Raw genomic sequence first — 23,089 nt, forward strand, 5'->3', positions numbered from 1 at the left:
ATAAATAGACATTGTAATAAAAAAATTGTATTATTCATATTAAAAGGTAGCATTTAAAATGACAGTATTTTATTTTTAAGCATAATCTAATAGTTGTTATGGTACTGCCCCATGGCAACCCTGAAGCACAATCAGTTTTTTTGGCAGCCAATCAGAAGTGTCTCTTGCGTAATTGATTTTAATCAGAGTGCACTCCAGATCCTGTACTCAGGATAAGAGTACATAGAAAAATCTGCTTATACAGTGGGACAGTCAGTGAGGAGGGTTTCAAATGAGAATTTCCAGTAAACCAACAGTAAAGTCAAGAAAATTGCAGACTTTTCTGTTTGTTAACTAGAAATTCTGATCTTAAACTCTAAGCTTCCTCCACAGCTGCATGCAAGCAAAGCTGGAAGAATGCTACGCATCTGTCTCCTAAAACTCTTCATTTAGTGGGTTCAAATAATAATGCTGAAAGTTATAGTAAGAGAGAATTATCCCACAAAGGGGCTAACTAACCCTGCAAGAGTCACCAGTTTGTGACATAGAGGGTTAACCAACCCTTTCCAATTTACACAGTTAGGCCACCTCAGGCCAGTCTAAGATTTAGCTCAGTGGGTGTAAAAGTTAACAAAACACTCTCTAGTCTGTACTAGACACAGAAATATGCCCCAAACTCCCCTTTAATGCCACCTGCATTAAACTATCTCTGTTGCCACCACTTAGGATAATTATATGGGAAATACTAAGGAAACAGCAGACTAATAGATTAAAATCCCGAAAAAACTATTTGGCAAAAATTAATCTAAAAACACAACAGTGTTATAGTCTCATCAGTAACGTGGTTCAAATATTAGGCAAAAGCAAAACTTAATAAAGGAATATTTATTTTGGGGGGGAAAAGAGTCACAGTGCATTTATATAAAAATGAATTAACAAACACAAGTACAGAAAGTTCTACAAATAAATGATAATAATAATAATAATTAATAATTCAATAAAAAGGAGAAAATAACATAACCTAATACTAAACATGCATAGATCTCTGTCCCAATGGAGATTGGCATGAAGAATGACAATATGATTTAGCCAGATTAAAGGAACAGTAAACACCTTGTAGTTACAAGACATTTAAAATATTTGCAATACAACTTATCAGTCACATTAACATCCTTTTTACTGCAATTATTTATCAATAGCCAAACTTCACCCACATTTGCCTTATTTAGAAGGAACCAATCTGGGCTTTAGTCTTCAGACCACTTAGCTAGCCCTGGGTATAATGTTAGTATTGAGTGCATTGTTAATCATTTTTTTATCTCATAAAGACAATTAGGGAAATATATATAGCAGAGTTAGCCTTGAGAGGTCAGCACAGTGCAGTTTAAGTTCTGGGAATAAGACATTGCTAAATTTTCTGAGCTAATTTACATGAAAAAGGGGGGGGGGATAATTAAAGGGACATTATACACTCATTTATTCTTTGCATAAATGTTTTGTAGATGATCTATTTATATAGCCCATAAAGTTGTTTTTTTTAAATGTGTAGTTTTGCCTAACCAAGCCCCAAAGTTTTATGAGAATACCGTCAGCTACCTACTCCAGCTTGCTCCTGTTTGTTTAAAGGGTCTTTTCATATGCAAAAGAAGGGGGAGGGGGGAGTGTCTTATTTCCCACTTCCAGTGGGCTTTCCAGCTACCTTTTCAACAGAGCTAAACTGAGAGCTTCTAAGTAAGTTTTTTAACAGTTTTATACTAGATTTTTATATCAGTATCTGTGCATCTTATTCTTTATAGTAGTGTCTATTACATGCAGTTATATGAAAATGAGTGCATACTGTCCCTTTAATGAAAATATAGTGCAAATATGTTTCATTATACATAACAAGAAATGTTATATACAAAACTCAAGGTGTTTACTGTCTCTTTAAACATAAAATACAGGATATTATCATGACAAGCGTAAAAATGTAGCAGAGAATTTCCATTAAATGATTTACTCTATCCTTCTCTCAACCCCTCACCACACAGATCTGTTCAATGATTTTGGCTGTAGCTCTGTCTAAACTTTTCCCATTGTCTCTCATTCACAAATTTGCATCTATTTACTTATTGAAGAACATACTATTCACTAACCAGTAGCATTATGCTATCAATTTGCAGCATATTGATAGTATATTTTGTATATGTGGTAAATCCTTGTTGGTGTTGTGTACTTGTTACAGATGTAGCTGCATATGTACGTACCTTCTAAAATATAGACGCATTCCTTGTTGGGAGGATAAGTGTTGGGAAAATTTGGTGATGCAAAATGTCCTCCATTACTGGTTCTCACCCAAGTGCCACACTGAGTGACTGGAATGTGCTTGGCTCCTATGTTTGGTCCATCTAAAACAGATAATAAAACAGATACAATTCTGATGTGTTTACCACTCGCTTACTTTCATTGATTCTATTTCATATGTATTATTTTTTTTAATATTGTTAAAGGGACAGTATACATTAAAATTGTTTTTCCATTAATGTGTTTACAATTACTTTTTTACCAGCTGCAGAGTATAAAATGTATGAGATTTGCTTTTTTAAGGCTTATTGGTGTATATGAATGAGCTGATTTTGTGTTTTGAAGCCACAACCTAATAAAATGAGTTGAGCTTGTAGGTATAATCAGATTTCATTACTTTATCACATTGTGCACATATGCAGGCTTCTTTATCTTATATCTATCCATAAACCAATCACCAATACTTGGAGAGAACAATGGAAAATTAACATTTGTTTACCTTATCTCTTCTATAACCCACTGGGAGTGTCATTTCTTCTACTGGCTGTGTTAACACAGTTTGGTCTCAAGGCCAAAAACTTTCAGGATGGGTGGGGATACCACAGGCTAAATAAACTATTTCAAATGCCAATATAAGGTTAATGGAAATACTTGTAAACAATTTAATACACTCCAGCAGGTAAAGTGGCTCATTGGGAACAAATTAAAGGGGAGACATTTTTTGAGTAAACTGTCCCTTTAATACAACCACTATCATGAAGAAAAGTAAAAAAAATAAAACACATTTTAATGTGAACCAATGAATACTGGTACAAATGCTCAACAACTCTAATGATCACGGATTAGTTTAATGAAAAAGATTAAAAAACATACGGCTAGATTTAGAGTTGGGAGGTAGCCGTGAAAACCAGCGTTAGAGGCTCCTAACGCTGGTTTTTACCACCCTCTGGTATTTGGAGTCAGTCAGGAAAGGGTCTAACGCTCACTTTGCAGCCGCGACTTTTCCATACCGCAGATCCCCCTACGCCATTTGCGTATCCTATCTTTTCAATGGGATCTTTCTAACGCTGGTATTTAGAGTCATGGCTGAAGTGAGCGTTAGAAATCTAACGACAAGACTCCAGCCGCAGAAAAAAACCAGGAGTTAAGAGCTTTCTGGGCTAACGCCGGTTCATAAAGCTCTTAACTACTGTGCTCTAAAGTACACTAACAACCATAAACTACCTATGTACCCCTAAACCGAGGTCCCCCCTCACCGCCGCCACTCTATTAAATTTTTTTAACCCCTAATCTGCCGCTCCATACACCGCCGCCACCTACATTATCCCTATGTACCCCTAATCTGCTGCCCCTAATACCGCCGACACCTACATAATATTTATTAACCCCTAATCTGCCGCCCCCAACGTCGCCGCCACCTACCTACACTTATTAACCCCTAATCTGCCGACCGAACGGCACCGCTACTATAATAAATGTATTAACCCCTAATCCGCCTCACTCCCGCCTCAATAACCCTATAATTAATAGTATTAACCCCTAATCTGCCCTCCCTAACATCGCCGACACCTAACTTCAAACATTAACCCCTAATCTGCCAACCGGAGCTCACCGCTATTCTAATAAATTTTTTAAACCCTAAAGATAAGTCTAACCCTAACACTAACACCCCCCTAAGTTAAATATAATTTTTATCTAACTAAATAAATTAACTCTTATTATATAAATTAATCCTATTTAAAGCTAAATACTTACCTGTAAAATAAATCCTAATATAGCTACAATATAAATTATAATTATATTGTAGCTATTTTAGGATTAATATTTATTTTACAGGCAACTTTGTAATTATTTTAACCAGGTACAATAGTTAAAATAGTTAAAATAATTACAAAATTACCTGTAAAATAAATCCTAACCTAAGTTACAATTAAACCTACAAAAAATAAAAAAGAACTAAGTTACAAAAAATAAAAAAATATTTACAAACATATACAACAATTTTAAACTAATTACACCTACTCTAAGCCCCCTAATAAAATAACATAGACCCCCAAAATAAAAAAATGCCCTACCATATTCTAAATTTAAAAAGTTCAAAGCTCTTTTACCTTACCAGCCCTGAAAGTGCCATTTGCGGGGCATGCCCCAAATAATTCAGCTCTTTTGCCTGTAAAAAAAAACATACAATACCCCCCCCAACATTACAACCTACCACCCACATACCCCTAATCTAACCCAAACCCCCCTTAAATAAACCTAACACTAAGCCCCTGAAGATCTTCCTACCTTATCTTCACCATGCCAGGTTCACTGATCGCTCCAGGCTCCGAAATCTTCATCCAAGCCCAAGCGGGGGCTGGTGATCCATAATCCGGCTGAAATCTTCTATCAAGCCGTGGCTGAAGAGGTCCAGAAGAGGCTCCAAAGTCTTCATCCTATCCGGGAAGAAGAGGAGATCCAGACCGGCAACCATCTTGATCCAAGCGGCATCGTCTATCTTCATCCGATGAGGAACGGCTCCATCTTGAAGACCTCCAGCGCGGATCAATCTTCTTCTTCCGACGTCCAACTGAAGAATGAAGGTTCCTTTAAGGGACATCATCCAAGATGGCGTCCGTCGAATTCCGATTGGCTGATAGGATTCTATCAGCCAATCGGAATTAAGGTAGGAAAATTCTGATTGGCTGATGGAATCAGCCAATTAGAATCAAGTTCAATCCGATTGGCTGATCCAATCAGCCAATCAGATTGAGCTCGCATTCTATTGGCTGATCGGAACAGCCAATAGAATGCAAGCTCAATCTGATTGGCTGATCGGATCAGCCAATCGGATTGAACTTGATTCTGATTGGCTGATTCCATCAGCCAATCAGAATTTTCCTACCTTAATTCCGATTGGCTGAAAGAATCCTATCAGCCAATCGGAATTCGACAGACGCCATCTTGGATGACGTCATTTAAAGGAACCGTCATTTGGCGAGTAGGCGTCGGTAGAAGAGGTTGGATCCGCGTCGGTTGGAAGATGATGGCTCCGGAAGAAAGAAGATTGAAGATGCAGTTGATAGAAGACTTCAGCCGGATCATGGACCTCTTCAGCTCCCGCTTGGATGAAGACTTCAGCCGGATCATGGACATCTTCAGCCCCCCGCTTGGGCTTGGATCAAGACATCGGAGCCAGGACGGATCGGTGTGATACCCAGCGAGGTGAAGATAAGGTAGGAAGATCTTCAGGGGCTTAGTGTTAGGTTTATATAAGGGGGGTTTGGGTTAGATTAGGGGTATGTGGGTGGTGGGTTGTAATGTTGGGGGGGTGTATTGTATGTGTTTTTTTTTACAGGCAAAAGAGCTGAATTCTTTGGGGCATGCCCCGCAAAGGGCCCTTTTCAGGGCTGGTAAGGTAAAAGAGCTTTGAACTTTTTTAATTTAGAATAGGGTAGGGCATTTTTTTATTTTGGGGGTCTTTGTTATTTTATTAGGGGGGTTAGAGTAGATGTAATTAGTTTAAAATTGTTGTAATATTTTTCTAATGTTTGTAAATATTTTTTTATTTTTTGTAACTTAGATTTTTTATTTTTTGTACTTTAGTTAGTTTATTTCATTGTATTTATTTGTAGATATTTTATTTAATTTATTTATTGATAGTGTAGTGTTAGGTTTAATTATATTTATTTGTAGGTATTTAATTTAATTTATTTATTGATAGTGTAGTGTTAGGTTTAATTGTAGATAATTGTAGGTATTGTATTTAATTTATTTATTGATAGTGTAATGTTAGGTTTAATTGTAACTTAGGTTAGGATTTATTTTACAGGTAATTTTGTAATTATTTTAACTAGGTAGCTATTAAATAGTTATTAACTATTTAATAGCTATTGTACCTGGTTAAAATAAATACAAAGTTGCCTGTAAAATAAATATTAATCCTAAAATAGCTACAATATAATTATAATTTATATTGTAGCTATATTAGGGTTTATTTTACAGGTAAGTATTTAGCTTTAAATAGGAATAAGTTATTTAATAAGAGTTAATTTATTTAGTTAGATTTAAATTATATTTAACTTAGGGGGGGTGTTAGTGTTAGGGTTAGACTTAGCTTTAGGGGTTAATACATTTATTATAGTAGCGGTGAGCTCCGATCGGCAGATTAGGGGTTAATTATTGTAGGTAGCTGGCGGCGACGTTGTGGGGGGCAGATTAGGGGTTAATAAATATAATATAGGGGTCGGCGGTGTTAGGGGCAGCAGATTAGGGGTACATAACTATAATGTATGTCGCGGCAGTGTACGGAGCGGCAGATTAGGGGTTAATAATAATATGCAGGTGTCAGCGATAGTGGGGGCGGCAAATTAGGGGTTAATAAGTGTAAGGTTAGGGGTGTTTAGACTCGGGGTTCATGTTAGGGTGTTAGGTGCAGACGTAGGAAGTGTTTCCCCATAGAAAACAATGTAGCTGCGTTAGGAGCTGAACGCTGCTTTTTTGCAGGTGTTAGGATTTTTTTCAGCTAAAACTGCCCCATTGTTTTCTATGGGGGAATCGTGCATGAGCACGTTTTTTAAGCTGGCCGTGTCCGTAAGCAACGTTGGTATCGAGAGTTGCAGTGGCGTTAAATATGCTCTACGCTCCCTTTTTGGAGCCTAACGCAGCCCTTCTGTGAACTCTAAATACCAGCAGTATTTAAAAGGTGCGGGAGAAAAAAAGCGCGCGTAGCTAACGCACCCCTTTGGCCGCAGAACTCTAAATCTAGCCGTATGAGTTTAGGGAGAAAATAAACCAAAATCTAATCACCCAAAACCTCCCCCTAGATTTACCTGCGTGAAAAACACTTCTCTCATTACTTTTTTGTTCTCTCTGTGATAGTCATCCCCTCTGTCCATCTCTCCTGTTTTCTTTCCCTCCCCCCTCATCTCAGCTGATCATTTCTTCCATCCTCTTTATAATATCTCTTTTCCCCTTCTTATTAGGGTTGTGGGAGATACAGCTCAGCCCCCTTTGAATAAAGGGGCAAATCTTAGGACCCATTTTATATGACTGTTGTGACTGGGTCCTTTCCACCTGAAAATCATTTTTCAATAAATCTTTACTTACTGCCCAGTTGGTGAACACTAAATTGATGCATGGAATATTTGTGAATATAAACATATGTTTGTGTGTGTGTGTGAGTGTTATTGTGTGTGTGTGTGTGTGTGTGTGTGCGTCTGTGCATGTGTGTGTATGCCTGTGTGTGTATGTATTTGTGTGTGCATGTATGTGTGTATGCGTGTGTATTTGTGTGTGTGTATATGCGTTTGTGCTTGTGTATGCGTGTGTGTATGCGTGTGTTTGTGTGTGTATGTGTGCGTGTATGTGTGTGTATGCATGCATGTATGCGTGTGTCCATGTGTGTATGAGTGTCTGCGTGCGTGTGTGCATATGTGTATGCGCGTGTGTATATGTGCGTGTATGCGTGTGTGTGTAAGCGTGTGTGCTTATGCATGTGTGTGTATGTACGTGTGTGCATGTATGCATGTGTGTGCATGTATGTGTGTATGCGTTTGTGCTTGTGCATGCGTGTGTGCTTGTGTATGCGTGTGTGTATGCGTGTGTACATGTGTGTGTGTTTGTGTGTGTATGCGTGCGTGTGTGCATGTGTGTGTATGCATGCATGTATGTGTGTGTGTCCATGTGTGTGTTTATGAGTGTCTGCATATGTGTATGCGCATGTGTATATGTGCTTGTATGCGTGTGTACGCGTGTGTGTTTGTGAATGCATGTGCTCCTATGCGTGTGTGTGTGTGCGTGCATGTGCTTCTGTGCGTGTATGCATCTTTTGCATGTGTGCATGCGTGTGCATGTATGCATGTGTGTATGTGCATATGTGTATGTGTGTTTGTGCATGCGTGTGCTCCTATGCGTGTGTGTATGTGTGTGCGTGCATGTGCTTCTGTGCGTGTGTGTATGCATCTTTTGCATGTGTGCATGCGTGTGCATGTATGCATGTGTGTGTGTGGGTGTGTATGCGTGTCTCTGATTCGTAATAAGTTGTTCTGGTTTTGATTATTAAAGAGTAGCTAAGTAGCCATTTCAGTAATCACTGCAACCAGGGCAACACAGAACAAGCTACTATTACTGAATTGTAATCAAATCTGTTATTATGTTGTATTAGTCAAGTACCAAGTTAAAATGGCAAATCAATTTTGACACGCAGCACGGCATGAAAAAACAGCAGCCATTAGGTCAGTACCTTGTGTTCTCTGCGCCACTGCAATTCCTTCCACCACTAGTATAGTTATCAGCAGCACTGCCAAAAGAAAACAAGACATATATAAGCATTTCCAAACATAAGTACACTCATTAACAAATTACTCACAAGCTGCTTTTATTCGTTCAGTCTGGGCACTCTCAGTGCCAGCTGTCATCAAGAGTTCTCTGAGAAATGCTGACAGACTAAAAGAAATGACTGCCAGTAGAGATGGTAATGAAGAGAAAGTCTACTTGAAAATGGTTATTGTTTAAAAAGATAGATGATCCCTTTACTACCCAGAAACACACATATACATATATGCTATAAAGTTGAATTCTTGAAATGACACATACAAACAGTATTGGTAGGGTTGCCAGGTGTCCAATATTTAACTGGATAGACCAGTATTTTAGCCGGCTGTCCAGTAAAATCTTAACAAAAATACTGGACACTTAAATGTCCAGTTTTATAAAAGTCCATGTGTATTAACTGTATAATGCCTCCAATGCCTCAATGCATTACAAATGTGGAACAGAACAAAGTGAGGGGCAGTCAAGGGGTTACAATCGCTACTGTTTACATGTGTTACTGGCAACCAAAGAGGTACAATTATTGATTTCTAAGTTACTGGCAGCCAAAGGGTTAAATGACTGCCTAGATGTGAAAAATGTACATTTTAGAATCAAGAGTTGGTTCTAAGGTAGAGCTTTGGTGAGAGGGTATCCTGTGACCCTCAACTGATCAGTGCTGAGTCACCCATAGATTGTAGTATCTTTATAGAGGACAGCTGGAAACCATAAGAATGGGTAGCACAATTACTACTATAAACATGTATAATAACCTCACACCAGGTGTGTGTTGAATAGATTATAAAATAAATATAATAATATATGCTTTGGTCCAGGACAACTATAGAAGGAGCACAAACTATGGAGAGGTAAAACGATGAGGTGAGAATGCATTGCAAATGCCCTTCCTGTAATAAGCAAGCCCTTTCTGAGTGTAATAAGCAAGTGCCTTCTGAGTGGATACTTTGTTGACCAGAACATTGAAAATGGTTTGTAAGAAGCAGAGTATTGTACCTCAATAGAGCTACAGAGTCACCAATCAAAACTATTAAGGGCATGCTAATCTGGCCCATGCGGACATGAACTTAGCACTGTTCATCTTATGTGGCATGATGGGAAATATATTATTACATTATTTCCCATTTAACTTGTCCAGTATTAGAGCTATGTACATGTCTCACCATCTTGCACAATTATAAGAGCTATAAGAAGCATGCAGATTTCCCAACCATCCCACATTTTGTGAGAAACTTCCCACGGTCCCTCTTGTCAATGCTCTCCACATTTATTTCCTGGCTTTGTATAAAATTAGGACCACCCAAATGTCACTCAGAAATGCTTTTACTCAGTCCAGGAACACCTAAATTCCACACTATATTCTGTCCCTGTTAATGCCCGTCTCTGTACCCAGACTACCCATTCCTTAAACCAATTACTAGTATGTCCCATTTATTCACCTTCAAACTATAAAAAAAATATTCTGTTGGCATTTCACTATATACAAATCTGGTTTAACATGTATTACTTTATGTATTGCTTTTCAACAAATGTACCAAGAGAAAGAAGTACATTTGATAATAAAAGTAAATTGTAAAAAAAATTGTTTATATTTTAATGTTCTGTCAAAATCATTGAAGTTTTACTTTTTACTTTCATGTCCCTTTAAAATAGCTAAATAAAAGAGCATTGTGTCTGAGCATTTTTAATTGAATATAATATACTGATTTAAACTTTTTTTAACCATATCCATTCTTACATTGAAAGTTCTACCAATACCCAAAAGTAATAAATATAATAATGTGTAAATAGAAATATATTGGGTATCTTTGGCCTTGGTTTCACAGAATGCTTATCTATAATCTGTTCTTGAAAGGAACTCTACATATGCTGTTACATTATCTGACTGCATGGCTTGACATTTCTGTACATTTACCACACCTGGAATAGAGATATCACCATCCTTTATACTGAGGTATCATGTTTACATCTATATATTACTATATTTATGATTAATTCATAGAGATTGCAATCAAGCCAGAGATCATTTGAATAAAACCAAGTACCCTTTGGCTTTGCATGTGGTTGCTTGGTGATATTTATGCAGTGGGAGTTCTAGAAAAACAAGATTATGACAAGTCTGATTTATTGAGCTTGTTTAAAAAATAGCAGAGAAAATCATGCAGCATGCAACAATCATTATTATATATATATATATATATTTATTTATTTATTTATTTATTTTATTTGTATTTATTTTATTAATGTTAGATGGAAAGTCACTAAGGTGTAGAACTGTGATCATTAATCACTTATATAATGCACCTGCCAAGATTCGTAGGCTTTCTATGTACTGATCAAAAATGAGTAAGTAATAGTGTCAGAATATAAAATCCTTTGTACCATTTCTCTCAGTTTTTTGGGCATCTTTGTTGTTCTACTTTACACGTCTACTTGTTTTGATGCATTTAAAGAACGCTATTTAGACACAATATCAAAAAAAATTGAGAGAAAGCGACAGAAGAAGATAGACAGCAAACTATGTTCTGATACATACACAAGGTCCCACAGGATTTGTAGTACTAGTACATAAGAAAGAGAGATGTTTACAGTAATCTAGAAATAATTTTATCCCTCACAAGCTGTCAATCTAAGGATATAACAGCCACATTTTTAGTTTGAAAACTATTCACCATATTTCATGTAGCACTGTCTTTGATAAGAGAATGCAAAAGGCTGGACAGAATTCACTAAATACCCTTTACAGTCCCTCTAGTTTTGCCAAGTCTGGGGTCGATCCGATAAAAATATTTGCGCGGGTTTGGTATCCTATATACGGCGTAACCTAGAAGTTACGCGTGTATATTTCTGCCGTCGCCCGTAGTTTTTTGGGCCATAGGCAGGTATACCAAACCCGCGCAGTTTGGTATCCAATATACAGCGTAAGGACTTACGTGGCGAAAATAGAGAAATCTTACTCCATTTTCACCTCGCCACAAAAAGCAGCCGTAAGAAGCCTTACGCTGAGTATTGGAGCCCTGTAACTCCCTAAACTGGCTGCTAAATAAACCTAACACCTAACGCATGCGCAATGTCTATCTAGCTGTCAACCGCGATCCCCCGCCTCAATCCCTATTAAAGAATTTAACCCCTAAACCGCCACCATCTACATAAACTAACCCCCTACTGTGAGCCCCTAAAACCGCCACCATCTAACTGATCTATCCTCTACTGTGAGCCCCTAAAACCTCCACCATCTAACTGATCTATCCTCTACTGTGAGCCCCTAAAACCGCCACCATCTAACTGATCTATCCCCTAATCTGACCCCTTACACCGCCGCCAGCTATATTAATATTATTAACCCCTAATCTAATATCCATAAAGTAATAAACTCTATTACCAGCCCTTAAAAGGGCCTTTTGCGGGGCTTTGCCCCAAAGTTTCAGCCAATCGGATTGAACTTGAATCTGATTGGCTGATTCAATCAGCCAATCAGATTTTTCTACCTTAATTCCGATTGGCTGATAGAATCCTATCAGCCAATCGGAATTCGACGGACGCCATCTTGGATGACGTCATTTAAAGGTACCTCATTCGTCGTTCAGTCGTCGGCTGGGATGGATGCTCCGCGTTGGATCAGCGAAGAATGAAGATTGAAGATGCCGCTTAATGGAAGATGCTGCCCGATGGAAGAAGACTTTGCTGCCGCTTGGAGAAAGACATCACCAGGATGAAGAATTCTTCTTTGCCGCTTGATTGGACATCGCCCGGATCGGATGAAGAGTTCTGCCCGGCGGGGTGAATACAAGGTAGGGAGATCTTCAGGGGGGTAGTGTTAGGTTTATTTAAGGGGGGTTTGGGTTAGATTAGGGGTATGTGGGTGGTGGGTTGTAATGTTGGGGGGTGGTATTGTGTTTTTTTTTCAGGCAAAAGAGCAGTTTTCTTTGGGGCATGCCCCCACAAAAGGCCCTTTTAAGGGCTGGTAAGATAAAAGAGCTTTGAACTATTTTTAATTTAGAATAGGGTAGGGAATTTTTTTTATTTTGGGGGTTTATTATTTTATTAGGGGGCTTAGAATAGGTGTAATTAGCTTAAAAATCTTGTAATCTTTTTTTATTTTTTGTAATTTAGTGGGGGTTTTTTTGTAATTTAATTTAGTTTATTTAATTGTATTTTTAGATTTATTGATAGTGTAGGTATATTTGTAACTTAGGTTAGGATTTAATTTACAGGTAATTGGGTAATTATTTTAACTAGGTAGCTATTAAATAGGTAATAACTATTTAATAGCTATTATACCTAGTTAAAATAATTAACAATTTACCTGTAAAATAAATATAAACCCTAACATAGCTACAGTGTAATTATTAATTATATTGTAGCTATCTTAGAGTTTATTTTATAGGTAAGTATTTAGATTTAAATAGGAATATTTTAGTTTATAATATTAATATTCGATTTATTTTAATAAGAGTTTAGTTAGGATGTTAGAGTTAGATAGGGTTATTATAGGGTTATTATACTTAATATATATATATATATATATATATATATATAATATAATAACTATATTAACTATATTAACCCTAATATAATTAGGGTTAATATAGTTAATATAGCTGGCGGCGGTGTAGGGGGATTAGATTGGGGGTTAATACATTTATTATAGGTGGCCGCGGTGTAGGGGGATGTAGATTGTAGGCAAAAGAGCAGTTTACTTTGTGACAAAGCCCCGCCAAAAGCCCTTTTAAGGGCTGGCAAAAGAGCTGAATTCTTTGGGGCATGCCCCGCAAAAAGCCCTTTTAAGGGCTGGCAAAAGAGCTGTTACTTTGGGGCAATGCCACGCAAAAAGCCCTTTTCAGGGCTATTTGTAGGGTTAGACTTAGGTTTAGTGGTAGGGATAGTTTAGTATTTTAGGGGTTAAATAATTTAATATAGATGGCAGCGGGGTAGGGGGATTAGATTAGGGGTTAATAATTTTAAAATAGATAGCGGCGGGGTAGGGGCTCACTTTAGGGGGTAGGTAAGGTAGATGGCGGCGGTGTTAGGGGCTCACTTTAGGGGGTTATAGATTTAATATAGCTGGCGGCGGTTTAGGGGTTAATAACTTTATTAGGTAGCGGTGGTTTAGGGGTTAATACATATTTTATTGTTAGGATAGAGAGGGGGGATAGCGGATAGAGGGTTAGACGTGTCGGGCTATGTTAGGGAGGCGTGTTAGACAGTGCGGGTGATTTAGACTTTAGTCAGGTTTTGTAGGCGCCGGCAGTTTCTAACGTGCCGTAAGTCACTGGCGACGCCAGAAATTTGTACTTGCGCAGATTTCTGGACATCGCTGGTTTATCCGACTTACGGCACGTTAGCATCTGACGGCGCCGTATATGGGATAGCTCGAGTTGCGAGCTGAAACTGCGGGCGACGCGGGTTCCCTCGCTTGCGCTGCAAACTACGATCTATATCGGATCGCGCCCTCTATAGTCTTCTGTACATCTCATTCAATAAAGAATTAATCAATTAATTTGCTTTAATTAACAACACAGGAATTCATGAAAGTTGAGATTCTAGAGAGATCAAATAGGACTTTTTGCTGATTGAATTGTACAAGGCCCCTTATTGGGGCTGAGCATTCTCATTAAAAGCCATCATTCTATTATTCATTTTTTATTTTATTTACATTTAAAAAAGCCTCCGTCTGTAAGCTGGAGTTATTTTGCACATATATATTTTCCAGTACAAAAGTAACTTTATTTTAAAGCTAGACAAGTAATTGAAAACTGAAACTACTTCTGTGGGATATTATGAAATGGTCAAAGTATGTTACTGTCACTGTTCAGTTTAGTTTTCTTACGCCTATATTACGAGTTTTGTCGGTAATGGTGTACGGTGCTAACGAGCAGTTTATGCTCACCGCTCACCTACAGACAGCGCTCGTATTACGGGTTTTTACAAACCAGGCGTTAGCCGCAAAAAAGTGAGCGAAGAGCAAAATTTAGCTCCACATCTCACCTCAATACCAGCGCTGCTTACATTAGCGGTGAGCTGGTAAAACGTGCTTGTGCACGATTTCCCCATAGCAATCAATGGGGGAGAGCCGGCTGAAAAAAAACCTAACACCTGCAAAAAAGCAGTGTAAAGCTCCTAACGCAGCCCCATTGATTCCTATGGGGAAATACATTGTATGTCTACACCTAACACCCTAACATGAACCCGAGTCTAAACACCCTTAATCTTACACTTATTAACCCCTAATCTGCCGCCCCCGACATAGCCTGACACCTGCATTATATTATTAACCCCTAATCTGCCGTTCCAGACACCGCAACTACCTACATTATACTTATGAACCCCTAATCTGCTGCCCCCAACATCGCCGACACCTACATTATATTTATTAACCCCTAATCTGCCGCCCCCAATGTTGCCACAACCTAACTAAATGTATTAACCCCTAATCTGCCGCCCACGTCGCCACCACTATAATAAAGTTATTAACCCCTAAACCTAAGTCTAACCCTAACCCTAACACCCCCTAACTTAAATATAATTTAAATAAATCTAAATAAATATTACTATCATTAACTAAATTATTCCTATTTAAAACTAAATACTTACCTATAAAATAAACCCTAAGATAGCTACAATAGTTACATTGTAGCTAGCATAGGTTTTTATTTTTATTTTACAGGCAACTTTGTATTTATTTTAACTAGGTAGAATAGTTATTAAATAGTTATTAACTATTTAATAACTACCTAGTTAAAATAAATACAAAGTTGCCTGTAAAATTAAAATGTAACTATTAGTTATATTGTAGCTAGCTTAGGGTTTATTTTATAGGTAAGTATTTAGTTTTAAATAGGAATAATTTAGTTAATTGTAGTTATTTTATTTAGATTTATTTAAATTATATTTAAGTTAGGGGGGTGTTAGGGTTAGGGTTAGACTTATATTTAGGGGTTAATAAATTTAATATAGTGGCGGCGACGTTGGGGGCGGCAGATTAGGGGTTAATAAATGTAGGTAGGTGTCAGCGATTTTAGGGACGGCAGATTAGGGGTTAATAAAATGTAACTAGTGTTTGCGAGGCGGGAGTGCGGCGGTTTAGGGGTTAATATATTTATTATAGTGGCCGCAATGTCCGGTTCGGCAGATTAGGGGTTAAAAATTTATTTTAGTGTTTGCGATGTGGGGGGGGGGGGGCTCGGTTTAGGGGTTAATAGGTAGTTTATGGGTGTTAGTGAACTTTTTAGCACTTTAGTTAGAAGTTTTATGCTACGGCGTTGTAGTGTAAAACTCTTATCTACTGACTTTAAAATGCGGTACCAGGCTTGACAGGAGAGGGTCTACCGCTCACTTTTGGTCAGACTCGTAATACCGGCGCTATGCAAGTCCCATTGAAAAAATAGGATACGCAATTTACGTAAGTGGATTTGAGGTATTTTCGAGTCTGGCCGAAAAAGTGAGTGGTACACCTGTACCTTCAAGACTCGTAATACCAGCAGGCATTAAAAAGCAGCGTTGGGACCTCTCAACGCTGCTTTTTAAGGCTAACGCAAGACTTGTAATCTTGCAGTTAGTTTGCAGTGCCAGGCACCCTTTTATATATTACTTATGTTTATCCTTTTGATGGTTTTTTTCACCTATAGAAAGGTTTTGATCATTTCAGCACCTTAAGATAACACTAAATAGGTAACACATCCATAAAAACTAGATCTTGGTAAATGGGGATGTTTGTCAAGTTTGTCAAGGGTCCAACAAAAAGGACTCCCAACCTGCTGGTAATTTTTATTTGTTAGCACCTTTTCATCTATCTTACAGACTCTTTACTATCATCTAATGTACCTTATTTCTTTCTAACCATTTTAATACAAATAATTCCTGTACTAAGCTACTAGCAGTGCAATTAATGACTACAGTCGAGAAATTAAGTAACTTATGTATTTACATAAAAAACTAATTTAAGGGTATGTTTTTAATTATTGTTTGGTGAGTGCAGGAATTATTTTTATTTGAATTGCATCTGTGAACTTCTCTTTTCTGAATACCATTTTCTTTAGCTGTGTTAAAAAAAACGCTGGAAAGATGTAATATTAATATACCTTTAAAAACTTCTGTGGTTACCTTGAATCTAAGCTTCTTTTAAAAGCCCCCATATCACATGGCTATTTATTTATTATTTATTGACTTGCATTTTATCCAATAAATGCAGTGTCATCCACAACCCAGGGGCATGAGCACAATGTTATCTATATGGACCAATTAAAAAAGCATGTGATAAGAGGCTGTCTATAGTGACTTAGAAACAGGCAGAAATTTAGAGGTTTACATGTTATAAAGTATATTAATATAACAATGTTGGTTGTGCAAAGCTGGGGAATGGGTAGTCTTTTTAAACAATAATAATTGTAGTGTTGACTGTCCCTTTAAATAGTAAAATACATTAACAGTTACATGGACCTTAAATGCATTAAAGGGATATTAAACTTAAAATGTAATTGGCCATAAAATATTTCATGAATAAACTTATAACAACACAACAATATAGAACAATACACAGTCATTATTTATTTTGCTTGTTTCTCATTCTTGAGAAGAGACTAGGGGGCCGATTTATTAAAGTGCGGACGGACATGATACGATGTAGCGTATCATGTCCACCCTACATTGATGAATGCCAACAGCATACCCTGTCTGCATTTATCATTGCAAAAGCAGTTCTTGTGATCTGCTTGTGCAATGCCATCCCCTGCAGATTCACGACCAATTGGCCGCTAGCAGGGGGTGTCAATCAGCCCGATCGTTTGACCACTGCTTCATAGACCTCTTTAGACTGCTGCTTCATAGCTACTGTTTCCGGCGAGCCTGAAGGCTCGCGCAGAAACAGGGGCTTCAAGCTCCATTCGGACCCTGATAATTCGGCCCCTGGAGCTTAAATTCTGTACTTAGGTATGCTGCAAATTGCTTGATAAGGCTACATACTACACAGTAATTGCTCGGAACAGTGTATACTTATAGCCCTTATGTCACAATCAAATGAGAAATATATTCACCAGGTTTGTCTTTGAACAAACTGTTTAAAATGCTTTGAAATCATTTTAAACAAATGTATATTATATTTTTTTGCTTTATTGCTGATATATACTATATATAATTTAAAAAAATACTATAATGTCCCTTTATTGTCAATTGTCTTTACTATATTAAAGTATACTACTTGGAAAAATATGTTCTGGAATGAGATCATAGATCAAAAAAGAGTTCAGTCCTATGACAGTGAACTGATTCCCATTTGTTTTTCTGAAAGCACATTCACTGTTTTCCCACAAAGTCACCTGCTGTAGTCTGGCATCTCCTTAGTCACATGTGAGATGGAGACTCTTCTTTGTGTGTACATGGTGATTAATAGTAATGAGGTCATGCACAATTACAGAGCTCACTGTCTCCTTAGCAACACCTGGATGATTATTTTGATACACAGTAATGCTCAAGAATCACCACCAGGAAAAAAAACAAAATGTGGAAAGACATTACAAAGTGTCACAATATAAAACATTTTTTACTGAAGAAGAGTTTCTATCCAGATCTAGCGCTGTCACCTCAGTAAGGCCATTTAATACAGTGTCTGTAAGCTGTGGTTTCTAAATGTGGATGCAAAATACAGTACAACTCCGAAAATCCGGACTGCTTGGGGATTTGCCTGGTCCGTATTTTCGGATTTTCCGGATTCTCGGACATTGCTGATAAAATACCTGTAAATAAAAAAGAAGACGTGCTAATGTTTTTTATTATAAATAAATACTGTACAGATCACCTTGTTTATTAAAATAGAGTACTGCACCTTCCAATGTACATTCCTTTCCGTTACAGGTATTTCTTTGGCACATGCTGAACTGCTTGTTCACGGAGCGCTAGCATCTGCTGCGCCCGGTGAACCGCTTGTGGATGGTGCTTCTGCTTTGCCCAGTGATTTCAGAGTGTTTCTCCTCTGCTTCTGTTTAGAACCCTTATCCACTTTAGGAAACATTGGTACAGTACACTACTGTACAATATATTACAGTATATAGAGGTATAACAGTACTGTGCAGTGTAAAGATGGTAAATACCTGCACAGGTACCGGTCATGTATGGCAAACTGTAGTGCGCAGTTGTGGAGCTCAGATTTCTCACTGCCTTCGTGTGCCGTTGCTTGTTGCAGCTCTGAATGCCAATTTGCACATGCGCAGTGACAAACCAACCCCCGGAAGTTGTAATCACTCCAGAGTCCGGATTCTCAGGTTGTCCGGATTTCTGGAGTCCGAATTTTTGGAGTTGTACTGTAAGTGTGAACACTTGTGGTCACTTAGAGGCCCATTTATCAAGCTCCGAATGGAACTTGAGGGTCCATATTTCAACCCGATCGAGTACAATTGGGTTGATTGACACCCCCTGCTAGCGACCAATTGGCCGTGAATCTGCAGGGGACGGCGTTGCACCAGCAGCTCACAAGAGCTGCTGGTGCAATGCTGAATACGGAGAATTGCTCTCCGCATTCAGCAAGGTCTGTCGGACCTGATCCGCACTGTCGGATCAGGTCCGACAGACCTTTGATAAATAGGCCTCTTAAACTTAATTCACAGTTACACTCGTCCAGATTTACAGACTTTTAGATCCTCTGTGTTTTCATACATTGCAACATTTCCTGGAGGCCTCCGGTAATGTGAAGTGTAGACTGCGCAAGAGAAATGAGTGAGTGGAGCCATGGGTTTTGTGGGTGGAGCTGTGACATTTGGAATAATGTTATGGGTGTTCTGTGTGTGGGGTTTGATTGGCTGTGGGTTGAGTTGGAGAATATATAGTTAGGAGTTTTGTTCTTTGTCCCCCTTCCAAATGATTCAATTTGGAAGATAATGCAAAGCAGATTTTCTTGTATATTTCAAAGCTATTCAAAAATCAATATGAAGAGCCGCAACTAAAGAAGACAAAAAACCTTTGAATGAAAAAAATATATAACTTCAAAATCTAGTAAAAAATACAAAAAAGCAAACCATAAGGTGCAGGGATGGGAACTGAGAGCAATGTGAAAGAAAAAAGGTAGTGATAAAAAAGAAAAAGAGTGTGGGACAGGAAGATGAGTAGAATAGGGAAAGAAAAAGAAAAGAAATAGAATGGAGAGAAACTAGAGAGAGAGGAAAGAGAGGTCAGGAGAAAGACACAAAGAGGAGAGCGAAAGAGAACAAATAAGGGAGGAAAAGAAAAGGAAAGTAAAAAAAAAGTATTAAAATGCTAATTATGGTTGGGGTTAATTAAACACAAGCAGCTATTTCACATACAAAAATCTTTCTCACCCTCATACCCTCCTCTGGGAAATTAATTAGTGCTGTTGTCTCCTATTTACATATCTTTTCTACAGAGAAAAAGTAGCTATTTCAAAACACAAAAAGGTGAAGTAGCTGTTTGCAAACAATTAAATACTCTCCAGCAGGTAAAATGGACCAATGGGAGTACATTACGGGGGGAAATTACAGTACAATGTCCTTTTAATTGTTATTCTATGCAATAATAAGGAATCGATTAGCTATATATTTTTTTTTGTCTAGTATCATCTCTTTTTTGATATATAAATATGTACATTATCTGTACATGTATCTTTCTAGTTTAAAGTGATAGTAAATCAAATCCTATTTTTCAGAAGCGTTCGCCGTGCTGAACACCTCAGGCCGCCCTCAGCAGAATGCTTTTTTTTAATGAGGTTACGTTTCCACTTCTTAGCCAATATCCATGTAGGCCAGCTGGCATTATGCCAGATAGCTAGCATGTTGTTGGCTAAGATCACCTCACTGCAAAATAGCGTTCTGCCGTGGGCTGCCTGAGGAGCTCAGAGCGGCGAACACTGCAGACAAATAAAGGAACTTTCAGCATGAAGTATTTTATACTTCATGAATGAAACTTCTCTTGTTTTGTTGCACTGGTAAATTCTAGTGTTTCACTTTAAGTACAATATATATCTGTTTTGCTGAATCTGTATTTTTTTTCTCTCAGAAATTCAATAAACGTTAAATATTAAAAAGACCCGTGGGAAGATATTCAGCCTGGGTCTAAGGCACCAGAGGTGTTAATCCTGCCCTGGTGAGAAGAGATATTAAAAAAAAAACACAATGACATGGCTTAACGGTAATAAACATTTTGCCCTGCAGAGATTGTGCGGTTTGCAGTAATAATTTAATATTGAACAAGCATTGATATCTTTCTTAAATGTCACAAGTAAAAGATTTATGTTTAAGCTTGTTAAAAGTATTATCTATTTTTTATATTAAGGAGCTACTTAATACATTAAAGAGATATAAAATCCCACATTTTTCTTTCACGATTCAGATTGAACAGACAATTTTTAACTACTTTCCAATTTACTTCTATTATCAAATGTTCTTGTTATCGTTTGTTAAAAAGCAGGGATGTCAGCTCAGGAGTGTGCATGTGTCTGCATCACTATACGACAGCAGTTTTGCAACAATGTAATACATTAGCAAGAGCACTTTATGGCAGCACTATTACCTATAATGTAGTGCTCCAGATACCTCTTCAACAACGAATAACAAAAGAACAAAGCAAAGTATATTGAAATCTTTAATTAAAATTTTCTTCTATAATCTATGTGAATCATGAAAGAAAAACTTCAGGTTCCAGGCTTAAAATATAATACAGGCACATATTTTTTTTTAATGTTACAAGCAGTAAAATAACAGTGTAATTAAATATAATTGACTTCTATTATACAACAATGTAGGTTGATTAAATGATTCTTACTTATCAGTAGACATTGTAAAAGGAACAGACAGGTCAAAACTGAAATATGCATAAATATACATTAAAAACAAGCATTTTTGCAATATGCTGCTATTAGTAAAAATGCTTCTAGTAAAAGTTATTACGGTTTCAGAGGCATACGCACATATGCTGTATGTGACTAGCGGATCAGGGGTCAAACACCATGACTGCTCAGAGAGGTGGCTATTGCATCAGTGGTAACTTAATTTGTGTCATACGAGCCACTGCTGACTCTCTGAGAAGGTGAGGCGTTTGAATGCTGGTGCATGGGGCATTCACAGCCAATGTTCCCAGATTTCCCTCTAGGGCCAGTTTTGTGAGCGGCCCAGCAATGAAATAGTTAATTAGAGCAATTAGAAAACACTAACCCAGTGATGGCTAACCTTGGCACCCCTGATGTTTCGGAACTACATTTCCCATGATGCTCAACTAGACTGCAAAATGCCTAAGCATCATAGGAAATGTAGTTTCAAAACATCTGTGGTGCCAAGATTAGCCATCATTGCACTACAGACTGCAGACTGCAAGGTGTGGTTCCTTTATTAACTGTTTCACTGCTGAGCCGCTCACAAAACTGACCTATACACTCATTTTCATATAACTGCATGTAATAGACACTACTATAAAGAATAAGATGCACAGATACTGATAAAAAAAAAATCCAGTATAAAAACTGTTTAAAAACTTACTTAGAAGTTCTCAGTATAGCTCTGTTGAAAAGGTAGCTGGAAAGCCCACTGCAAGTGGGAAATAAAAGACACTCCCCCCCTCCCCCCATTCTTTCACATATGAAAAGACCCTTTACACAAACAGGAGCAAGCTGGAGAAGGTAGCTGACGATATTCTCATAAAACTTTGGGGCTTGGTTAGGAGTCTGAAAATCAGAGCAATGTTATTTAAAAATAAGCAAAACTATTCATTTAAAAAAAAAAAAAAAAACTTTATGGGCTATATAAATAGATCATCTATAAAACATTTATGCAAAGATGAGTGTATAATGTCCCTTTAAAAATCTTGCCATGTGCAATTTTCAGCCAATTAATAGGTTTGCCACCCAGCCAGTATTTTTATGGCTGAGGCCAGTGGCGGTTCTAGACAAATTTTGCTGGGGGGGGGGGGGGCAAGGTGGGGCCAGTGTTTAATCAGAGAGGCACATTAAAAAATGGAAACAAACTACTAGAAGAAGAAAAACAACGTAGAGGCATACGTCTCATTTTACAAGTAACCATCCCTCCCTACTTAACACGGGCAGATACTGTTGATTACTTTACTCAATAAATGTATTATTTATCAAAATGCTGTTTAAAATACTGGACATTTAACTGTCCATTATTTCTGTGAAGAGTTTACTGGACAGCTGGCAACCCTAGCATCATATTGAGCCTTCTGAGCATAGGAACAGCATGGAGGCAAGCACCTCAAATCAGCTGTTCAATCTTTAGAATGTTTTATGGGCATAAAAAATTGTCTGTGGGCATATCCACCCATGCAGCCTTCAGAATAGTTTTATGGGCATACAAGAAAGACCTAGAGGTAATTACATTACTAATCCACTTCAGGCTTCACAATAGTGGTATAAGGGTATAAAGGAATAACCTGATGGAAATCATATTTAAAAAATCCCACTATTTACATAGTATATGGTATATAAGAATAAATTGAGATCAGATCACATAAACCAAAACCATTATTAATATTTTCTAGAAATATATAACCAGAATGTGGCCTA

The 23,089-nt window shown here is 37.6% G+C and overlaps 1 protein-coding gene across 1 annotated transcript in view; it reads right to left on the reverse strand.

Moving 5' to 3' along the window:
* Positions 1 to 23,089, reverse strand: part of NETO2 (neuropilin and tolloid like 2) — a 133,934-nt gene that overhangs the window by 24,176 nt on the left and 86,669 nt on the right. The window contains exons 2-3 of the mRNA XM_053701955.1: positions 8,489 to 8,545; positions 2,226 to 2,366 (exon numbers count right to left, since the gene is read on the reverse strand). Of these exons, the coding sequence (XP_053557930.1) occupies positions 2,226 to 2,366; positions 8,489 to 8,545 (198 nt within the window). The remainder of the gene's footprint in view (positions 1 to 2,225; positions 2,367 to 8,488; positions 8,546 to 23,089) is intronic.

This window comes from Bombina bombina, chromosome 1 (assembly GCF_027579735.1).
Source record: "Bombina bombina isolate aBomBom1 chromosome 1, aBomBom1.pri, whole genome shotgun sequence".
Classification (NCBI taxonomy): domain Eukaryota; kingdom Metazoa; phylum Chordata; class Amphibia; order Anura; family Bombinatoridae; genus Bombina; species Bombina bombina.